At 40.2% G+C, this 23,341-nt stretch overlaps 1 protein-coding gene across 1 annotated transcript in view; it reads right to left on the reverse strand.

Moving 5' to 3' along the window:
• The window catches only part of doc2a (double C2-like domains, alpha), a 116,777-nt gene that overhangs the window by 20,839 nt on the left and 72,597 nt on the right, over positions 1-23,341 (reverse strand). Inside the window, exon 7 of the mRNA XM_049561568.1 lies at positions 23,238-23,297. Within this exon, the coding sequence (XP_049417525.1) occupies positions 23,238-23,297 (60 nt within the window). The remainder of the gene's footprint in view (positions 1-23,237; positions 23,298-23,341) is intronic.

The raw sequence follows: 23,341 nt of genomic DNA on the forward strand, positions 1-23,341 counted from the left end.
CATTGTCGGATACGACATGAAACTACTCCAGTTAGCTCAATCATGTTGTAACTAAGACGTCCGCTGGAAAAAATATTTTCTTCACGGATGAGCACACGTTTGATAAAACGGAGTTAAATCTCTCGGCATTCATTTTCAAGCTCTCTGTGTGTTTGTTTCCTTGCGGACGAGAAAAGGGGGAGCGCACATTTCCGAGTAGGCTTGTCCTTTTCAAAAATGCAAGAGGTGTTGCTTTGATGCCGGCTGTTTTCGCTGGTGTGTTAAACACACTTTAGAAAGGAGTGTCCCCAGACTATCAGAAGGCGGAGATCTCTGATTGTCTGGTGGCGAGACTAGTTAGGTTGCATTAATTGACTAGTTTGGTTGGATGTATTTAGTCAGATTAATTTAGTCGGATTAGTTAAATCATTTTAGTGTTAGTTCAGATTAGTTTGATTAGTTAGGTCGTTAATTCAGTGTTATTAGTTTGGTTGGATTACATTAGTTGGATTAGATTGGTCAGATTTATTTGTTGAATAGTTTAGACTGATTTTTTTTATTTGATTAGGTAGATTAGTTAAATCAGAGTAGTTAAATTGGATTAGTTTGGTTGGATATATTTGGATTCATCTGTGAAATGTGCTATATAAATAAACTTTACTTACTTAACTAATCTAACGATCTAGTTTGGTCTGATTAGTTTTTTCTTAATAACTTTTCATCCTGCACCAACTTTGAGACGAGATGTCAGCTTTAGACTCATGCTATCTCATGATGTAATGGGCAGATTACCATTAGATTTACTTTAGTCAATCTACCAGGTCATTTTAGAATCAAACCACAGTATCATGTTTTAGATATTGAAAACAACCAATAGAAGAAACTCTCTGAAGGGAATGAACCCCTGCAGAAATAAAGGCACTCTGCTTGTTATAAAACAAAAACTAAAAAAGCCTTTATTACAGTGGCCAAACAAAAACACAGAGAAATAACAGCACAGCAATGAACCTCAAAGCTTCAAAACACAAAACAATAAAATGTCTTATTCTTTAGGGAGGTCTGTGTCCATTTGTCTTCAATTTGGGTACATTTTCTGATGTTTTTGTCTGTTATTGAGGACTCAGTGATGTTGGCAGGACCTGATTGCCTCCGGTGTTTTCAGCAGCTTTTGCTTCAAATTGAAAATATTCCAGCATTTCACATTCAGCCACCATTATGATTCCCACAGGTGAGGACATCACGGACACCAAACCCACGATCTGCACTTTCTTCCACTGAAGATTCATTCTGCGTGTGTCACCTTGGTCTCTCTGGATGTTTTGGTATTAACTGGCAGATTTTTCAGACTGTCTCTCTTTAAAGAGGGCCTCCAAACTGAGGATTGACGACTAATGATTTCACCACTTTTCTCTCACAGTTGTCCCCAAACAACAACATGGGAGCCTTATGAAGAAGAGACATTCAGTATTATTTCTGCAAATTGGAAAAAGTCAAAGCAAAGATGAGGATAGAACTAGAGATCGCTTGTGGTTCACTAACTGTATGCATGTAGATTAAAAGTGGCAGCCATGACTGGATGATGAATGTGTTGTATCTGCATTCAACTCCATCTGAGAATTGACCTGCCGTTTGTGGGAGTAGAGCCTTCTGAGTCCAGCTGTAATCCCATTTTCTATTTTAAATTCATTCTAAAACGCTCCCACAAAGAGGTGATCATGAGACACACACCACCACTTCCTGATGCTGTTCATTAAAACTCAGCCCACCGCAGGTCTTTGATTTGATTTTTGTGGTCATGACACAGCAGAGGGGGAGAAGATCGATAGTGTAATCCTCCTTCTTTGTCTCGCCCCCTCCTGTCTCTATTAGACTCTCTCCTCCAAAAACTCACCTCACCTCCCCACCAGTCCTCATTACAGACTCACAGTGTACCACCTGCAGCTCCCACTTTGATCAACTCAACCTCTTTCCCACTTTGACCTTTCACTACGCACTACTAAGAGGAAAAAGGTGAAAATGATATTCACGTTCATAAGTGCGTCCTACAAATTCAGCTGGTGTTCAGATCCAGAGAGCCGGCTTCCCAGCATCCTTCACAATAAAACTGCAGCTCAGAAAAGAAAAAGAAAAAGGTCAGAAAATAAGCAGATCAATGGCTTTTGCCCTGAGCCTGCATAGCTCGGCAGGATTTCTCACCCGCCCACCTCAGATTGGTGGGAGAGACACTGTGGATGAACCCTGTATGCACTGGTTGAGATTTCAGCTCAGTCACATTTTACAAAGTCAACCTCTCTGGGTGAAATGAAATAAGCAATGAGTCCTGCAGCCCCCAGATATCTGCTCCAATCCACACTTCAGTTAACATGCTGGAAGGAAATGTCATCAGGCTGCAGGTTCATGTTCCAGGTGAGCGGCTGATGGACGTCACCACTTCCCTTTCAGAGAGAGAGCTCCGTCCTTGTGTTTGAAGTGAGCCTCAGAGGTCAACTGCCAGATGACCTCACAGGAAGTTATAATTTAAAATCTGCTCACTGTGATGTTTTCCCGGAGACCAAAAAGTTAATATCAGTCATAGTTCAAGTAAACAAAATGCAAAAAATTGTTCATTTCCCCCAAATTGCAGAATAACACACATTGAGTGATGGAGCAGTTCCTGTGTACTGGAGGCCTAATTTACTGTTTCTGTTAATGGCGTCTGGTGCTTTGATGAGAGCATAGATAGGGAACTGAAGCTGTTATCAGCTGTATGACTGAAAGGTTAAGTGGTGAAAATACTGTCAGTATAGTGTACATTTTAACTGTTATGTTATTTTAGTTGCCCAAAATATGTTTATACGCTTCTCCAAACTGGTGGTGTGCCGACACTTACCATATGCAATTCATTGACTATGGATAAGTACCCCATATATCCCCATTAGTATTATCAGCACAATGTACTGAAAGTACTTACAGTAACAGTATTCATTGTGCAGTAAAATGTTTCCTGTCAGTGTTTTACTATCATATGTTCAGTTTTAGGATTAATATTACAGCTGCATTAAAGTGTATGTTGTATTTTACCACTGTAGATGTTTAAGGTTGTGCTCATTTTAACTCCTTTATAGTTTAATCTACAGTATTGCATCATATTCTATAAGATCGTCATATGTTTATTGCATCCCTGTCCTGTGGCAACCACATATTTCTGAAAAGTCAACATTTTTTTAGTGTCAGAAAAACAGCCCACTTTTCAGCTATGTGATGATGCATTTTGCAGCTGATCCAAGAGGGTTTTAAAGAGTTTGTTTAGCTTAAGAAGTGGGAGAATTTTTTCAGCATTTGAAGGAACACTTCATCCTTCAGTTTATCACAAACATTCACTGTCAATACACCTGGAGATACATGGTTTTCACTGGACAGAAAGGGGATGAAAAAACAATGATCTGAAAAGTAACTAAAGCTGTTAGGCAAATGTAGTGCAGTGAAAAGTACACCACTGAGATGCAGTCTTTTTGACTTCTGACACTTTCACCAGCGTTCATTAACAACAGAGCAAAAGCTGAATATATAGATAGCTGTTTTGGGGCCAAGGAAGAGACAAGGTTGGACAAGAACATGAAGAGAAAACATTTATTCATACCTGTTAGCAAATATATATATTATTATTCAGGTTGTAGGAAAAGCATTGATTTCATTTCTAATCAATCAAATGTCTTCATTTCCCTCAGCAGATCAATAGTAGAAATTGACCAAAGATGGAGCTGTCCTCTAATCCCACCGTTACAGAGGGGCAGTTTAATAGACTGAGCTGCTGTTTGTGTTTTACAAGCAGCTGCTCTCAGATCAGTCTACACACAGAGGAAAGGTAAAGGTGAGTCATTAAGTAAAGCTCCTGTTTGACACCACAACAAGGTCAATTGGCTGAAAAGAGCAGAGGGATTTCAACAACAATAAAACACCCCTGTCTTTGTTCGAACACTTGTATGACTGCTGAGGTGACGGCAGACAACTAATGAGCTCACACACTGTTATAAAACAAACAGACAGGAAGCTCTACTTGCGTCACACACACCTGGACACAGGAATCTAAACAAAATCTTAGAATATGTAATTGGACCCAGAAGTCCTGTTTTCTTCAAACAAGTGACAGAATCAGCTGATGGGACATCGCCAACAAAAGACAAACAGGTGTGACACCAGAGACATGGACATTGTAGGTGATGGACACCCTGTGGCGCCTGGAGCCTGTATCACGAAGCGAGATCAACCTTTCCTGGGTTACCCAGACCTATCCTGGGTTGACTAACCCTAACAATGGCAATCAGGATAATCGGTATCACAACGCTGGAAATCAACTTGGTAACTCAACCCAGGGTTGCTTTATCAAGAGCCATGACCAATCACAATCATGAGAGAAGCGCAGCGTCACTGAGCGTCACTGAGCGTCCTCACAGAGCACCGTATGTGAGGGAAGAAAAAGTATTTCTCATGAGGATCAGAGATTAATTCTACTAAAATAAGAGGAGGAGAAAAGCAACATTAGAGAAAAGGAACAGAAACACCATGGCAGCTGCAGGAGGAGGAAACATGCGTGGCAACGCATAATGGGATGAATAATGTTTAGTTTTAGTTTAGATTAGTTTATTTGCATATAATGTTAAAAACAGTATAACATTTACAAGATTAAAAAAGAAAAGTGCCGGAGAGGTTAGAAGCCACTAAAAGCTTATCAAAGAATTTCCCCTGTCAAAACATCAATGAAATCACATAATAGAGAAGAAAAAAAAAACGGGTGAGGAAAGAAGAAATAGAGGAGGAGAGAGGGAAAAGTCAAGACAACACAAGGTAGCAAATAAAATGATGTGTAGGTTAAATTACTCATCACTGGTTCAAGTAGCTACAGTACCTGTACCTGTACATCTGACACTGATCACACCCTTGAATCCCATGAAATCAATGCTGTGCAGATGAATTGCGTGTATTACAATCATCGTCTAACATCATTGCGTCTGATAAATTGGTCTTCTTTGTCATAACGTTATATATGCTACAATGAAGCTTAAAGCTGATGCCACAATTAAATCATATCAACACCAAATTGATAGTCTGAATAAAATCATCCTGATACTGAGCTGTGTTAGAAATTAACAGCTGCGCAAAAATATACCTAGTGTCCCTCTTTAAAAAACAAAAAGGAAAATCCCTCAAACACCATGAAGTGTAGACATGATAGGCTACTTTCCACACTTTCTGTCAGCAGAGTCATTTTTTTCCGAACAGCTGATTGGCCGGTGGGTGGTGCTTTTTATAGGATTAGATGTAACCCTGAACTTACCCTGCTCCGGAGCAGGATAGCCGTTCAGAGTAAGTTACCATGGTGATCTACCCCGATAAGAACTGAACCGGCTTCGTGAGACCGAAAACCCAGGGTTAACCCTGAAGTTACCTCGCTAAGACATTAATCCTGCTTCGTGATACAGGCCCCTGGTGGGTCACTGTTGTTGTGTAAACACAGTCCTTGATTCCATTTCAGAAATAAATGGCAAACTGCAAAGTTACAGGTTTCATCTGCAAACACAAATCAAAGGCAACCATCAAAATCAAACCATGTAATCATGTAAACCAAGTCAAGATAACAAGACCCAAACCAAGTCCCAAGTCATGACCAGTACGACTCAAACCATGTCCCAATTCAAGACCTATCAGACCCAAACCAAGTCCCAAGTCATTGAAAATCAGACTCAAACCAAGTCCCAAGTCACGGCCGATCTGTCTCAAACCAAGTCCCAAGTCATGACCAGACCCCAATCAAGTCCCAAGTCATGACATATCAGACTCAAACCAAGTCCCAAGTCATTGCCAATCAGACTCAAACCAAGTTCCAAGTCATGACCAATCAGACTCAAACCAAGTCCCAAGTCATGACCAGACTCAAATCAAGTCCCAGGTGAAGACCAATAAGACCCAAACCGAGTCCTAAGTCATGACTGATCAGACCCAAACCAAGTCACAAGTCATGACATGTCAGACTCAAACCAAGTCCCAAGCCATGACCAATCAGACTCAAACCAAGTCCCAAATCACGGCCAATCTGTCTCAAACCAAGTCCCAAGTCATGACATGTCAGACTCAAACCAAGTCCCAAGTCATTGCCATTCAGACTCAAACCAAGTCCCAAGTCATGATCAGTCAGACTCAAACCAAGTCCCAAGTCATGACCAGACCAAAACCAAGTCCCAGGTGAAGAACAATAAGACCCAAACCGAGTCCTAAGTCATTACCAATCAGACCCAAACCAAGTCCCAAGTCATGACATGTCAGACTCAAACCAAGTCCCAAGTCATTGCCAGTCAGACTCAAACCAAGTCCCAAGTCATGACCAGACCAAAACCAAGTCCCAGGTGAAGAACAATCAGACCCAAACCAAGTCCAAGACATGGTTGCAATGCTAATGTGGTAACAGAATCTGTCCATAGACTGACAGGCAGATAAACACCTGGCAAAATATTCAAACTCACATTTTGTCATGATGACACTCACACACGCACACAGACTCACAAGGTGAAAATAATACCAGCTGTCACGACATTGTCGCAGCTGGTAGTCAGTAATCAATGTGAAGTAATGAGCCATCTGTGTTAAAGTGGACAAACAACTCTCAAAACTTTCTCAAAGTCTACATCTCTATTTCAAGTCAGGCTTCATTCAGTGTTGATGATGCTGATTTCAAAAAGTTGTTCACATGTTTTAGGAGTCTGGAGAAGCAACATCATTATCTAAACACTTCAAAGATGCTTCTTATTTATCAGTGAATATGTAAAAACAACAAAATGTTTTCCAGACTTATTAATTAATTCTGTGTTATTACAATTTAGGGGTATTATCACTGTAATGTTGTCAAGTAATAACAACATTGTACTCACCAAGTTAATATCTGAGATCTGGGAACATGATGACTTCACTGAAAAGAAGTCAGTCAGACTAAAACTGTGGCCCAAGTTGTAATCAACCAAAAGCCGGTCTGACTGAGGTAACACTTCTACAATGTCTAAAAAAACCAGAAAGGCCTGAAATTGTATTGGGAACAAGTGAAATTATGTCACTTCACTGGCCGAGTATATCAGAGCAAATGAGTCACTGAGAGTTGAGATTTTCCAACCTGCAGTTCAGACATTCCCAGAGGTCTTTAAGAGGTCCAAGACTCATCCAGAAAAAATGAGAAGTAGTTTCATCTCATGACTGTTTAATTTACTGGAAATGATCCCAGTTAGAGGGCATATAATAAGGACTAATTCAGATAATAGGTTTTGCACCATTCTACTGCCGTTTTCTCCCCACATGGAGAGGAGGAAGTCTGAACTGATGAAAATAGAAGGGACTTACATTCTGTATGTGCCTCTCTTTGTATAGAGTCCAGCTTGATCCAGTTCCAGTAAATGTGGATCACTTTTCTACCTTTTAAAAAAGAAATTTAACATTTTGAGAAATAGTCTTATTCTCCTTTTTTCTTTCTGAGAGTGAGATGTTCAAATGAATGTCAATTTAATGTCAGTGTGTTAAAGAGAGCTGTAGTCAGAACAGGGTTAGCCTAGCTTAGCATAAACACTGGAAGCAGAGGGAAACAGCAAGCCCAAATTCAATTCAGTTCAATTCAATTCAATTCAATTGTCACATGAAATCATAAAGATACAAGTGGTATGACAAAAAATCATGGCCAACGTATCCCAAGTCAAGGCCAAAGTGAAGACAAACAAGTCCTAAATCAAGACCAACAATCCAGAGTCTAAACCCAAGTCAAGACCTAAACAAGACCAACAAGTCCCCAGCCAAAACCTTTGAGAAGACCAACAAGTCACAAGCCAAGACCTAACTCAAAGCCAACTTATCAACTCAAGACCTAAATCAAGACCAACTAATCCAAAGGCAAAACCTATGTCAAGGCTGACAAGTTCCAAATCAAAACCTAAATCAAAACCAACAAGTCCCAAGTCAAGACTTCAATCAAGACCAACAAGTTCAGAGTCTAAAACTATGTCAAGACCAACAAGTCACAAGTGTTTCTGAAGTACTGAGCATTCAACTACAAGAAATAGACTTGGTTTATACAGCAGTTGTGTAGGAGTATGTGAACAAATGTTTAGCTATTGTTTTGCTGTTGTTAAACATGGTCCCCAGTCAATGATAAATTAATACATGCGCAGTTTTCTGTAGAGGCAGTCAATTTAAGGTAATACAGTGACATGAATGAGATCGCGAGTACAAGCGGCCGAAATGAGTTTCCTCCGCAGGGTGGCTGGGCTCAGCTTTAGGGATAGGGTGAGGAGCTCAGACATCCGGGAGGGACTCGGAGTAGATCTGCTGCTCCTCCACATCGAGAGGAGCCAGTTGAGGTAGTTCGGGCATCTGGTAAGGATGCCTTCCGGACGCCTCCCTGGGGAGGTGTTTCGGGCATGTCCAACCGGGAGGAGACCTCGGGGCTGCCCCAGAACACGCTGGAGGGACTACATCACCCGGCTGGCCTGGGAACGCCTCGGGGTTCCCGCAGAAGAGCTGACGGAAGTGGCTGGGGAGAGGACTGTCTGGGCCTCTTTGCTGAGGCTGCTGCCCCTGCGACCCGGACCCGGATAAGCGGAGGACGACGAGTACGAGTACAAGTACGAGTACAGTGACATGACTAATTGATTTACAGATAGTCATTTAGTGGGTGATGTGTTCCTTTGAAGTGCTATTAAAGATTTGAAGACTTTTCCTGCCTTTGAAAGTTAAAAGTTGTAAAGGACAGATAAAACCACTGTACGGAAACATTTTATATTCAGATTTAGTATGATGAAACCTTTCTGATCCACACACTCAGCCTTCAGCCATCAAATGTAGCGTGTAGTTTAACATGAAACACACCAATCAGGCCTGAAGCATCAACCCTGATGAATATTTTATAACTCAATTTACCTGCCTCTCTGAGACCTTTTCAACATCCATTGCTGGTGGTATTTGGTCACTCTAGAATTTACTGAGGCTGCACTTATGTGTTCAACAAACTGATAATTGGGCAAGCCGAGGCATCTCTATTTACTTTTCAAAATAATATGACTTCTTTTCTGTTATTTGAACCCTAAGGTCAGTGAGTTTCCACCTAATCCCTCCTTAACTATCTTCACAGCTCTAGAAATTGGAAAAAAAGTAAAGCCAGCTGTGGGACACTTCAAGGATTTAAAATCCCCCAGGCAGGTTTGTAAGGGTGCTGGACTGAGCTGTAATGTGGTCTGGCACCTTGAAGTCTCCCAGGTATTTTTCACAGTTTACTCACAAATGTATACAGGGATGGTGTCAAAATAACATTTTGGACCATTTTTGAGTGATAAACCACCAAAAAAATCTGTATTTTTAGTTTCAAATTTAGTTTGTTTTCTTTCACAGAGAACAGCATGCTTTAAGTAATAAAAGTAAAAATACTGATGCACCATTAAGTATATATGTCACTTTTCATTGGATGTTTTCATACTTCATATGTCCATGAAATGTGACAAAGGGCCACAATGAGACACTGCTGTTTTTTAATGGGTCACAAGCTCTAAAATCAGGAACCACCACATTAATCTTAAACCATTTGTTGTATTTTTTAAACGTATATGTCTTTTTTTTCTAAAGTGCCTAAATGTTAGGAAGTAAGAAGTACAATATTTCCCTCCACAGATACAGTGAAGGTAAATGGAAATACTCAAGTGAAGTACATGACCACGAAATTGTAATAAAGTACAGTAGCTGAGTAAATGTATTTAATACTTTCCACCACTGGACACTGCAACAAAACTCCAGTATTTTGTTGACACTGAAGATGAGAAGAAACTGCCTGATTCTTCTTGGCACAGTAGATTTACATTGCCACCCCCTTCCCTAAGTAATGTACTATTAGGCACAACAGGATATATAAAAACATTACTTTTTGGGGCCAGGGAGTGCACATCAGGAACATCACCACTGCAGCCACTACACTCAGCACTGGCGACCAGATATAACTTCAATCATATTATCAAGTTTGTAGATGACACGACACTGGTATGTCAAATCAGCAACAATGATAAGACAGCGTACATAGGAGAGGTGGAGTGGCTGTCAAGATAACAACCTGTATTTTAACTTTGATAAGATCAAAGATATGACAACTGACTTCAGAAAGACCAACGCTGCCCACCTCTCTTCTAATCAGTTAATCATGTGTGGAACAAGTCAGGAGCACCATGTTTATTGGGGTGCTGTGCACATTGCCGGTGACCTCAGCTGGTCACAAACCTGCATCTCCCTGACCAAGAAGGTGGTATGTCCACTGCCTCTGCCGTCTGAAGAGAGCCAGCTTCCCACCACCCATCCTGTCCACCATCAACAAAGGAGCAATCAAGACCATCCTGACCAGCTGCATCAGTGGCTACTTGTACATGCACATAATAGTCAGGTTTTTGTCCTTTTTCCTAAAAAGACAATATTCCTAATATAATTATGAAAATCAATATTTCACTAATACTTCTGTTTCCATGCAGCCATGAATACTCATACGCTGTTAGACCATGCTAACACAGCCTCTCTCTTTCATTCCTTCAAACACCTTCTTTAAAAGGTTCACCTTGCAATATCTGCGCATATCCAAAAACCTGTTGATATCCAAGTGTTCCTCCTTCTGACCAGAAACGTAGGATTTTCTGTTGGGCATGCATCTATACATCAGCCTTGCAAACTGTTGGCAAGTTGGTTTCTGCACAACATATCCATGACAATGCACAGCACAGCCGACCGTAAACAGACAAGAGGCTCTGTGTCACAAACTACAGTAAAAACCCCAGTTGAGATGCATTTTCCGAATGTGTTATATACATTCCCAAAGAATGCTACCAAAAACCCAACACAGTCTTATTCTGAAGTCGTTGAATACCAGTGCCTGAGCAGTGACTTATGCTGTGTTCCCACCAAACGTGAATTCGCAAATTCGAGCGTCAAGATTACATACAAAGTCAATACAAAGACGCAATTAGACGCGAAATCGCGCCGGGCGGCGGGAGACGCGATGAACGCGATGGATGCGATAGAAGCGTCTAGCGTGGTGCGATAGACGTGAAATTCGCGTCCAACGCCTCATCGGTCGAGTTGAAAATATTGAACTTTTGAGGCGAATTCGCGTGACGTTGTGCCGCGAAAGCCAATCAGCGTTGAGATTCTCCCAACGTCACTGGCGTGTGTCAACAACGTCCAGTTGTTGTGTCAACAATTCAACAACAACGAATTCAACAGCGTCCAGTTGTTGACACAGCAATAAGCTGCTACTCACCGGAGACAGATGGACAGGCGCTCCACAGCTGAAATGGAGCAGCCTGTAGTTGGTGTCCTGCCAGGAGATCCTGGCGCCAACCCTCGCCAACAGGTCCTCAAACTGGGCCCCAGTCAGCCTGAAGTACCGCTGAAAGAGGCTATCATCCAGACGGAGTTCCTGGAGGAGGTGGTGAAACTCATCGAGCTGGATGCGCTTCTGCAGGATAGGGTGAACCCAAAAACGACGGTGTTTGGCCCTCTGACGCATTTGGGACTTCCAGAACAGGTACAAAGCAGCGATGGTGGTTATCTCAGCCATGGTTGTCAGTGGCTACCCAGAGCTATATGATACTACATGTCTACTCTACAGAGACCGCAACAAAAAGGAGCAGGCTTGGGTGAAAGACACCGAGGAGACTGGTCTACTTGGTAAGTTCTGTAAATATGTGTCTTTAATTAGTTTGCAGAATGGTTGTACTATGAACGTTAGCACTAGCTTAGCTCCAGTTAGCACAGCCGGCTTTCCCGCTACTCGCGGGAATGATGCGATAACGCAAATTAACAAAATGGTCAGGCGTCCAAACTCGGGCGTTATGGGCAGTGCGTTACGAGCGATTAAATCGCGTTCATCGCGTTTGGTGGGAACACAGCATTAGACAATGACAAAATAAGCTGTCCTTTCACGTCAGTCCCTGTCATTGTGTAACATCGCTCAATGACATCAGGGGAAACGCAGCCAGATAACAACATAAGTACAGGGGGCAAAAAGTCCAAGTAGGGTGGGTTGTTGGGTTGGTGGATGGGTCTAACAACCACTGATGTTCACCTGGAAGGCTGGTGTTCACTTCCCATATGAATGTAAAGCCAAACCCTGTTCTTTTCTTGCCTTAACTCAACCACATGCGTTTGTTGGCTAAACACAACCATGTGCATTTGTTGTTGAAGGATAAAAACCATCCGCTCACAGTGTTGCACTGACGTAGTACGTTTAATTTGAAAAAGACTGCATGCAAACTGTACATTTCTTGTGAAAACACATGTTACAAGCTGAAGCTGACATGGCGTCCCAGAAGGTTGCCTTGCACGTCACATGTCGGTGTGGAAAGTCCACGACCAAGCGGTGATATGTGACAAGGTTGGAGTGAAAATGTGTCGTAAAACCCAATTAACACCACCATATCCCACATGTCTAAATCGGAAAATGCTAAATACAGAATAAGGCCTAATTTGGAATATCCACATGGAATACCCAATGGAATATGCTGTTTACATGACCCAAATCAAATTTAAAATATATTATCATTTGGAATAACAGTAGTTTATTAGTGGGCATGTAAATGTATATACTTTCTAGTATGGGAACTGCAACAATTTAGACTGAAAGTCACTACAGAGGATAATGAGGACAGCAGACTTTATCACTGGGACCTCTCTCCCCTCAATCCATGACATTTATACTAATGGCTGCACAAGCAGGACCTCCAAGGTCAGGCCTCTCACACAGACTCTTCACTCCGCTGTCGTCTGGAAAAGGAGTCTGGAAGATCTATGCAAGATCCTCCAGAGTCAGCTGTCAGCCTCCTCAACACACTGCTGCCCCCCAAGGTAAACACCCCACTACCAACACCACACACACACACACACACACACACAAACACTGTGCCATTGTAAGGTGCCATTTTTATTTTTCTACTATTGCACCACATATTTTTCATTGCACTTCATATTTGTACATGTTTTTCTATCATGTTGTTACACAGTATGTGTAGTGTGAATGTTGCTTCGCTCCCACTGTAAGTTGCATCATTCATTCTTTGTATTTGCACCAGGCACCAGGAGAAACACGATTTGTTGTTCTGTGTGCAGATGGATGACAATAAAGTCTTACCTGTCTTTTTTCTTTGATCTTTTGCTGATAAAGTTAGGATGTTTTTTTCTCAAAATCAACATCTTCTGTTTCCTCACAGTGGCTCTAATGAGCTATCATAATGTCCTTTTGTTTCACCAAGCAACTCTCTTTTAACTTGTATGTTTTTGCATCTATCTATCTATCTAGACAGACAGACAGACAGACAAATACATTTCTTTGGTTTCTCAATATCATGTGCATCATTTTAATCTTATCTCTCTGCACTTCAGCTTGACGGGTAGTATCCTTCAAATTTAAGATCTCCACAAGCCTTTAAAAAAAAAGCTGTAAAAGTTTGAATGACCCTCAGTTACGTGACCTGACTTCATATTCATGGACTGAACTGGAAGAAAAGTTTCTGTTCAAATCGGTTACTTTTCTTCAAACTATTCAGGAAAGAAAAAAGTGTAATTCTCAGGTCCCAGCGGATCATCTTGTTCTTCTGTCAGTTTAAACTCCTCTGGGCGGTTCATCATCTGTCATTTCATCTCTATTCACACACTCTCTGACTCTCTTTCTCCTTTCTCTCTCTATCTCCTTCCTGTCAAATGGTATTGTACCTTCTGAACTAAAATCTGCTGTCATTACTCCCATGCCCCAAAAGGATGGTAGTGATTTTGATGAGCTCTCCAACTACAAACCTATCTCTAATCTGCCTTTCCTGCCCAAAATCTCAGAATGCCCAATTTTCAGAGCAGCTCAAAATCTACCACTCCAGTCATTAGCTGTTTCAGTCAGGCTTCAGGACTGGTCACAGATTTTCATGAACAGCACTTGGACTTAAGTGCAGGCTTCAACATAGCTAGTTATTACTTCTTACTTGACCACATGGAAATCACTGGTCATACCAGGAATAGCTCTGAAATGGTTTACATCATGCCTTATAGACCATTCTCAATCTGTCATCATATTGGCCAATGGCCAGTCTATCACTCAGTCTCTGTAAAACAAGGAGTCTTCCAGGGCTTCATATTGGGCTCACTTTCATTCTGCAATCATATGCTGCCTCTAAGATACATCATTAGAAAGTATGGGCTAGGATTCTACTGTTATGCTGATGACACTCTAATTTATTTATCAACCAAGCCTGATATGACTGACTAAACTCTGATTCTCTCTGCCTGTTTAAAAGACATTAAAACAAGACTCTGATTCATTTAAACTCACTTGTTGAAAAACAGAGACTATACTGATTGGCAGTCTCAATCATAAATAAAGCATGCAACCTTAGTCTAAACATTAACAACACTCTAGTATCTCCATCCACCGTTGTCAAAAACCTGTCACCTTTGACAGCCTGTCCTCTCTTGTTTTACATCAATAACATTACAAGAACCTCATTCTTCACCTTCATAATATTAGAAAAATGAATCCTTTCTTGTCACATAGACACATAGAAAAGTGCTTCACACCTTTGTTTATTTCAGATTTAAAGAAAAAACTGTCCCTAGTTCGTATCATCCCCCCTTGAAGATCCACATATTTATGTAAACCCAACAGTGACAAAAAAGCCTTTCTCTATATGGCTATTTAGCGTAGCCTCGGTCGGGTCGGACACAGCGGAAGTCAGCAAACCAGAATACGGCACCCAGAGGTGGAAGTAAGTCTGCACGCCTGTGGCGGCCCGCAGTGGTCCACAGCCATTAAACCACAGAAGAAGAAGGAGCTGTGTTGACGAGTAGGATTTAAGAAACAGGCGAAATAACATGTAGTAGGGAGTAGTGAATGATTTCGGACACATTGCACACTCTTGTACAGTAGGTGGTGGTATGCACCTGGAAGTTGTTTGTGATCCGCCAATAAATTGAGAGAAGAAGAGCCGTGTTTACAGAGAGTGTTGTTGAAGTAAGCGGTACGTAACTGGCATTGCTGAACACATAACAGTTTTACCAGATGTATCTATAAGGACTTGGTTGTACTTTCGATGTCATGGCAGATGAAGAAGGAGCACCATCTAAAAGAAAAAGAACAGAAGAAGGCTAAAGGGGACAGTGATAGGGCTCGAGCCCAAAAGCATGTAAACCTCGGTCGGGCATTCACCAAGTGGAGAGAGCTGAGAGATTTGAAAGGTTTCAAAACTGATCCTGAGTTGGCCCTTTTCCTAATAGACAGGTATGTCATTTTTGTTTTTATTTAGAGAATATATCGCAACTTGTTAGACTTTGTTTCACTTCAATATATGACGACATGGAAGTTATAAGCAAGCTAAATGTAACGTTAGCTGATGTGAACCGCTTTTGTCTAGTAATGTTACAACAAACGCCACAAAATTATCTGTGACTGTGACCATGAACACAAATATACAGCAGGCAGTTGTCCTCAGTTTATAAGAAATTCAGAGCTACACCAGAACATCTATGATTTTCCTCTCGCGCTCCAAAACAAAGGCATGCGGTAATTGCCGGCTGCAGTCGAGATTTTACGACACCAGGCTGTGGGTGTCATACCACTTCGATCAAAGGGGGCACTATAATCAATGAAAACGAAAAGTTCCGCACAGCTGCTTTAATTACTACTAATGCTTTTTTTGTTTGTTTTTGGTTTCCCATCTAGTAAATATTAATATGTTAAAAACTGTGCTGCCCGTATTCTCACTCACATCCACAAATTAACATATATAACTCATATAGCCTATTACTTCAACATTTACAGGCTTACTCTTCACTCCCGCATTAGGTTCAAAATCCTCACACTAACCCACAAAGCTGTTCATGGCTCTGTGCTCCATTACCTCTGTGATTTCATTCAGACCTACCCACCCTCCTGTCCACTTACCTCACGTAGCCTACCCATCAACCCCACTGCAACCTAACAGGCTGTTTTCTTGCACTGTTCATACGTTTTCCTGTGAAAAGTAACACACCAAAATTGGTACATATCCTATGTAATTATGATCCTGGAATTTGTGTAAAACATGTGACTTTCCTTCAGGACTTTCCCCAGGAGACTGGTGTTCAGAACCATGTGAATTTTGAGTCATTCTAAGGTACACTGTCACCGTGTTTTTTTCCCCTAAACCTTACCATAGTAACTAAACTTGCTTAATCCTAAAGACACCCAACCTTGTTTCTTGTTTCTTATAATGTATTATTATTGTCAACAAATCCCATGTGCAGACTTAAACCAATACAAAAAATTAAATTAATCATAATAATAATAATCATCCGGTCCGAATGATTATTACTATTATGATTATTTTAATTTGCATTTGCTGTGGATTATTTTCAGTGGTGGGTTAATCCACATTTGGTGCACAAATGAGTATTTGTAGCAGCAGGACATTGTATGTGGGATTGAGTCAAAATAAATCATAGTGTGTACATTCATGGTAATGAAGAAACATGTCACCCCGTGCAACAGTGTGGCTCATCTTTTTAATAGTTTTTGGACACCAGTGGAGCTCTTTGGCACAGAGGAAGAAGATATTTTAGTCTCTGATTAACACACATGGTAGTAGTTACATTAATCAATAGTATTTATGGGGCTTAATGGCAATTTGAGAAATATATAATATTTGCATTTATTCTTATTCTTATTCTGAATTAGAGACCACATTAGGTCTTGACTGCTTGGTGACATGTGTCCCTGGATTACCATGGTCCCTCACTAAATTATTTCACCGTCATGGGGACAATCAGAATCACATTACCTGGGAAAAATATAATTAATAACCTTCCCTGGTTGTAATACAGCTGCTGAGGAGGCTCTGCACTGCTGCCACACATCAGCAAGTCTGTGGTTTAAACCTGTTCAATAACAGGGATTTTGTCACACTGTGTGAGATGAGTCTAATGAAATCTTGGTTTCAATTTGTGTCAGACTGCACATTAAGCTTTGAGGCATGTGAGATTGTGATGAATGTCTGCTGGATCGGAGCACAGAAAGAAATGACAGCAGAGACAGATTATCTAGTTCAGATCCTGTAAAAATGAAGAAAAATGAGTAAAACACTTTGGCCAAAGTGCAGGACATTTATTCCACAGCTGTCAACCACCAAAATAATACAGCATATGGGGTGTATTTAGTTATTGTGGTTTTTAACTGGGGGTTGTCCATGTCCTCCCACACTACTCTGCTCCTCTGCATCCAGGGTGTTCTCAGTCTCAGGTCATCAAATACTGACACTTTGTCAGGCCCATGGACATCTGATCCAAAAGGACAAGGCTCCCTTTCATGTCTGTATGTGACACACCATCCTCTCAACTGATACTACAAAATCTGCTTCGGGAGGAGGTTGGGGTGGATGTGTCAGAAAAACACAGGACTTTTACCCAGGAGGCTGCTGTTTGTGTTGCATGTGAGGCCAAATCCACTGACTTATTTTAATGTCACGTGACATAAGTTACATACTTACATCACATATTTACACTGAGTTACATTATGTCTAATCCTAACCCCATAAAAACCATATGAGTTTTTAACCAAAACATTATCTTTTTTCTAGACTTAACCAAGTAGTTTTGTTGCCTGAACCTAACCGTGACTAATTCACAATGTTAACCACGTGTTATGTGTTTCATCCACAGGCCGCTGTGCGTCTCATACAGATGCTGAAGGATTTCTTAAAGGTCATTATCAGACACTGAAGGTGCATGGCAGAGCATCAGCATACGATGACCTGAGAGTGAGAATGGGTCGCCACACCCTGCATGAGCTCACGGTGGCTGCTCGAATCCAACTCAAAATATTTGTATTTGCCTGTTGTGCCTTAAACATCCCAGCCCATCCATTACACTCTGCTGCTCCCTCACTATGATGAGGGACATTTTTGGAACAAACTCCACGTTGGCATCAGGACAGCAGAAATTCTACACATCTTTGCACTGAAAACTCATCTGTTCACTCTGAAAACTCATGTGTTCTTTATGAAAACTCATCTGCTCACACTGAAAACTCATATTATCATATTATTACACTGAAGATGCATTTGACAACTTATCTGTACAAAGTTATACAATAAAAGTTTCAAATGCCCTGAAAACCAGTTGCTTCACCAGCTGCTTGTTTATGTCAACTTATTTTTTTTTTTTTTATTTTTTTTTTAACTGAGGAAAAAAGATTTGCTTTTTCAGTGTTGCTTCCACATTTTGTAGAGCAGTAAGTGCAGTCACTCCTGGGCTGTTCTACAAAGAAAAAAACACACAAAACCATACACTAAACTAGGTAATTGAAAGGAGGGCTATTATAAATATAGACTAAAATATTTTACATTGATGAAGCTGTAGAAGTGCCAGGAGGCCGCTGAGAAGTGGAAACTCCTTCAGCAAGCCTTACACTTTTGGAAGAAATGAATGAATTGAACACAAGTATCTGAATAAATTAAATCATTGTGTGTCAGTGGATGCTCTTGTATACAGCTCTCTAATGGTCTCAATTAGATGATTAAATAAAGGACTAAATAAATAAAATGGGTTTAATCAAAGTGCGGGCAGAATGTGATAGTTTTTCTCGATTGCTGAGACACACTTACTATAATGACACTGGGATTCATTTAGTCTTCATCATCATCATCACTTCTTCTTAGCACAGCAGAGGTCTGCTCTTGCAAGTGCTTACTTTTTTTCTGAATACTAACAGTTTTTCTCAGTTGCTTGAACACATTTGTCCATTCAAAAGTCACATTTTCAAAACACACAGGCCTTAACTGAAAGTTGCTCGGCAAAATGACAAATTCTGTTTGCAAAATGCTCCAACACTCACCAAACGTAAAAAATAAAACATGGGGAAAAAATACTTCCAAACTACTACTTCCACATAGGTGTATTAGAGATTCTTAATCATGCACACAACTCCAATCCACTGTCAGTTGTTTTCCTTTTGTTTATAACAGAGTTAATCCAATAGAGTTCTGGGTCTTTCTATGAGATCTGTGTTATCTGTTTTGTAAAACAGAGTGTAAAAAATGTGTGAAACCAATGCAAAAGTGTTAAAACATTAACAAGAGAAGACTTCTGCTGTGCTAAGAAGGTGATGATGATGATCATAAGCAAAGGGTAAGCAAAAAACTGTAAATAATAAGTGATTCTCGCTGAAAACATTAATACTTGCAGCCAGTGCATTTACCAAGTGTGCCAAAATGAATGTGTGTCATCTGCTTTACATTCTGCTTGTCTGATAGAACACAATTCTAGCAAAACTGTGAACATTGGTACCTACATGCTACGCTATTTTGCCAACTGCCTTTCCACATTGGCATATGTGCTCAAGACAATATCATATGTGATGTGGATGAATTCTTATGTCAGACTGACAAAGAAGGTGAGCTTTAGTCTAGTTTCTATTTCTTTTAAAATTCTAACACTTTTTTGTTGTTATTTTCTTCTGTGACCCCTGGTCATAATTTCATTTACTGTGTGTAGTTAAACAGAAGATAATGACCTGATTTTCCAAAGGCATGAAGTTAAATATGACACAATTACAGTTTCAAAATAACAAAAAAAGAAAAGGACCTGAAGCAAGATGGTGTGATGTTTGCTTCCAGAATTTGCTGGACTTTAACTGAATCCATTCTTCCCTCTACTTGTGAGATGTTCCCCATGCCATTGGCTACAACAAAAGCCCAAGGCATGATCGATCCACCCCCATGTTTAACAGTTGGACAGGTGGTCTTTTTTCTAGAAAATTCTGCACACTTTTTTCTGCAAATACCTTTGCTCATTGCATCCAAAATTAACTTTATCAGTGCACAGGACTGGTTTCCAAAGAGCATCAGGCTTGTTTAAATGTTCCTTTGCAAATTTCTGAAGCTCAATTTTGTGCTGAGGACACAGGAAAGGTTTTCTTCAAATGACTCAATGAAGGTCATTTTTCTACAGGTGTCACTGCACAACAGAACAGTGCACCAGCACTCCAGAGTCTGCTAAATCTTCCTGCAGGTCTTTTGCAATTAAACGGGGGTTTTGATTTGCCTTTCTAATAATCCTATGAGCAGTTCTCTCTGAAAGTTTTCTTGGTCTTCTAGACCTTGACATCGCAATTCTTGTTAACTGCTATTTCTTAATTAGAAAGTCAGAATATCTATAAAGCTTTGAAATTTGCATCACCTGGCCTTTCCCAATGATAAGCCTCAACAACACAGTCCTAACAAGCTAATGGTCTGAGACCCTGTTAGTTGTCTAAGGGCACTAATGTCTTGGGATACCCAAACTTTTGCAGGGTTCTCCTTTCCTTTTTTCACTCTAACATTGTACACTAAACTTGCTTAAAATGTTGAAAATAATGTTTTATCTTTAACTTCATGCCTTTTGGAGTTCAGTTCATCTTCTACTTACTTAACTATTCACAGTAACATGAATTTTGACCAGGGGTGCCCAAACTTTTGCCTGCCACTGTATGTGTGTTCACTTCATGTATGACAAAACTGTGTTGCAGACTGCTATGCTCTATCCACAGTAAAACCAAAAGCCACAAGTGTTTTTTATTTATACTAGCAGTGTGTAGTAAGCGCTTCATGTGCGTATTCAAATGCTGGTTTATGTGTCCTGTATTTACACAAAAACACATTTTTTTAAAGAGTTTGAAGAATTTTGCAAAGAATGTTTGCTTCTGCATGAGACGTATAATGTTTAGCTGGTTTGTTGTGTTTGTGATTAGTGTGTAAAGTTTTGCATAAGTCGCCTGTGGTTTCAAAGATAGTTCCTAAGCAAAAAGATTTTTTCCATGGCTTGTATTGTTTATTAAAGAATCAAAACTGAGTGTGAATAGCTCATTTTAGCTTGTTAAATGCAGAGGGGAAAAAAGCTCTGCAAAATGCTACTTCTAAGTAATGACATTTCCAAAGACCACTGGAGTGAAAGCTTAAACTGGCTCCTCATGTGAAGCCTCCTCTGACTGTAATCCACAATGCTGCAAAGTAACCACGAGTGCCACTTAACTCACTCTTATGGGTTTAAACTTGACAGAATCCTGAGACATTTAGAGTCAAATATCACTTAAAACTGAAGAGGTTTCTCTTCAACATGCAGCTTGTATTTTCACTGACTTTCTCGATTCTGATTAATGTAGTAGGCACCCTGACTTAAATTCAGATGATTCAGAGAAAAACAAGCGAACAGTGGAACAAATATTCTGACTTATGAAAACTAAATATGCAAAGAAAAACAAACAAACAGAGGCCAATTAGAGTATCGTTTCCTTCAGCCTCTTGGTTAACCATTTATTAGCATCAAAGATAATCCTTTCTGACTCCATTTCAGAGTGAAGTCACTTTTAGTTCCTGCTCAACACACCGATGAAGCAGACTGTCTTCATTCATTAACTCATGAGGCTCAAGCAGACAAGATTTATTTTCCTCAACAACAGTCCTCACTAGGAGTGAAACAATTCCATTTCACATTTTAACCTGTTTGAAATCAGGCAGACCTTCACTTATCACACACAGATGTGACTAACAAACATCAATAATGAGGTAATAATTAATTACAAGGTGTGACTACTAATGTTGTTAATAAGATGTAACTAATAACATTAATAATGAAGTGTAACTATTACAATTATGAATATGTTAATAACTATAAGGATTATTAATAAAATGTACCTAATAACATTAACTAATAATACCTAAAAATTATGACTTCACTAATTGCTGTGTTGACTAATGTAAGAGTAAGTGCTAGTTGCTTTGGGAGTCACCATTACTGTACTGCAAGCAGTGGACTACTTTTTTCATCTTCAACTACAACGCAGTCCCTGATTGGCTGCTTACATGGCCCGGATTGGCTCTGATTGGATATAAATTTCTGGAAAGTGTTGGGTAACACTGAGTCCAGACTGATACAGCATCACTACCTGCAATAAATGTGTTTCTGTCATCTCTCCTCCTGACAAAATCAAAGTAAAGGGAATATTTCCAGTTGCTGAAGGTAAGCATTTCAGTTTATAAACTTTGTAACTTGCGTGCATCGATTACGAGAATGAATTCACTGATGTGATTGTTTAAGTAGGCCAAAGTGGGCACCACTATTTACATCTTGTGCCATCACAAACCGGAGTCTCTCATCCATGAGTAGATGCACGCTTCCTTCTGTCCAGTGATACAGTTGTCGGGTTCAGTTTGGTAGAGAGCAAAAAGTTTCAATATAAAACTGCTCACAACAAAGGTCTGTGGATTATCTTGAGTAATTGAGTAACTGGGTCATGATTTCTGGAAAGAGACATTGCTGTTGAGTTTTTCAAATGTATTTTTTTGTCACTTTGAGCACCACAAGCTGAGTGCCATCTAGTTCCATTATACTGGGGAGAAGGCAGACATCTTGATAGCTAATATCTCCAACACTCAGCAGCTCACACCAAAACAATCTAGACTGATAAATAGCACTACAGAGGAAAATATGTAGCTGTGATTTTGGACTGAACTGTCCCATTAATAACTATATAAATATAAATAAAGTAACTAATAGAATTAATTAATGCAGTGTAACTAGTGTATTAATAATGAGGTGTAATTAATAACACTAATAATGACAGCATGGCAGCATTATCAATGGTACACTTGCTCATTTGTGCAGCTGAAAGGAAGCTGCCCTAATTAATGTTACTAGTGACAAATGAGCCTGTCCTGTTACAAAAACTTGAAAATTGCTTGAACAGTTTAACACATTGTAAGAGCTATACGAATGTAAATTGAGATGAGAAACTAATTAGATTCATTGAACAATAATTAAACTACACAAATAAGCATCACACTGCAGCATTGATTTCCAAGTCTTCAGCAGTTTCCTCTGCAGTGCTGATTTATTCTCCTCTTTACCTCACAAATACACTCTAAATTCAGCCTGTATGACTGAGGCCTTTTCAGTCTGCAGTGTTTCAATAAAAGGAAATGCATCATTTCAAACAAATTCAAAAGCCAATCCAGTTGCTTTCAGACCAGCAAATCTTTAAAGAAGCTATATTCCCACCAGGGAGCAGAGGGCCACGTGATCACGTCACTCTCACAAGACAGAAACCTGTTGATGTTTATAACCTCATGACCTTTTGTCTGGTTCCTCCGCATCACACTGGTCAGTGCTGAATGTGAATGTGACTGTGAACTCCGCGACCTGTATTTATTGACAGATAGATGAACGCTTACCTCTCTTAAATAGCAGGATATTCCTCGAAGGGCTTCGCCCATGGCAGTCGGAGAGGGGAGCTGAAAAAAAGAGCAGACAGAGTGAGTATGCTTCGGTATGTGTG

The sequence above is a fragment of the Epinephelus fuscoguttatus genome, linkage group LG19 (assembly GCF_011397635.1).
Source record: "Epinephelus fuscoguttatus linkage group LG19, E.fuscoguttatus.final_Chr_v1".
Taxonomy (NCBI): Eukaryota; Metazoa; Chordata; class Actinopteri; order Perciformes; family Serranidae; genus Epinephelus; species Epinephelus fuscoguttatus.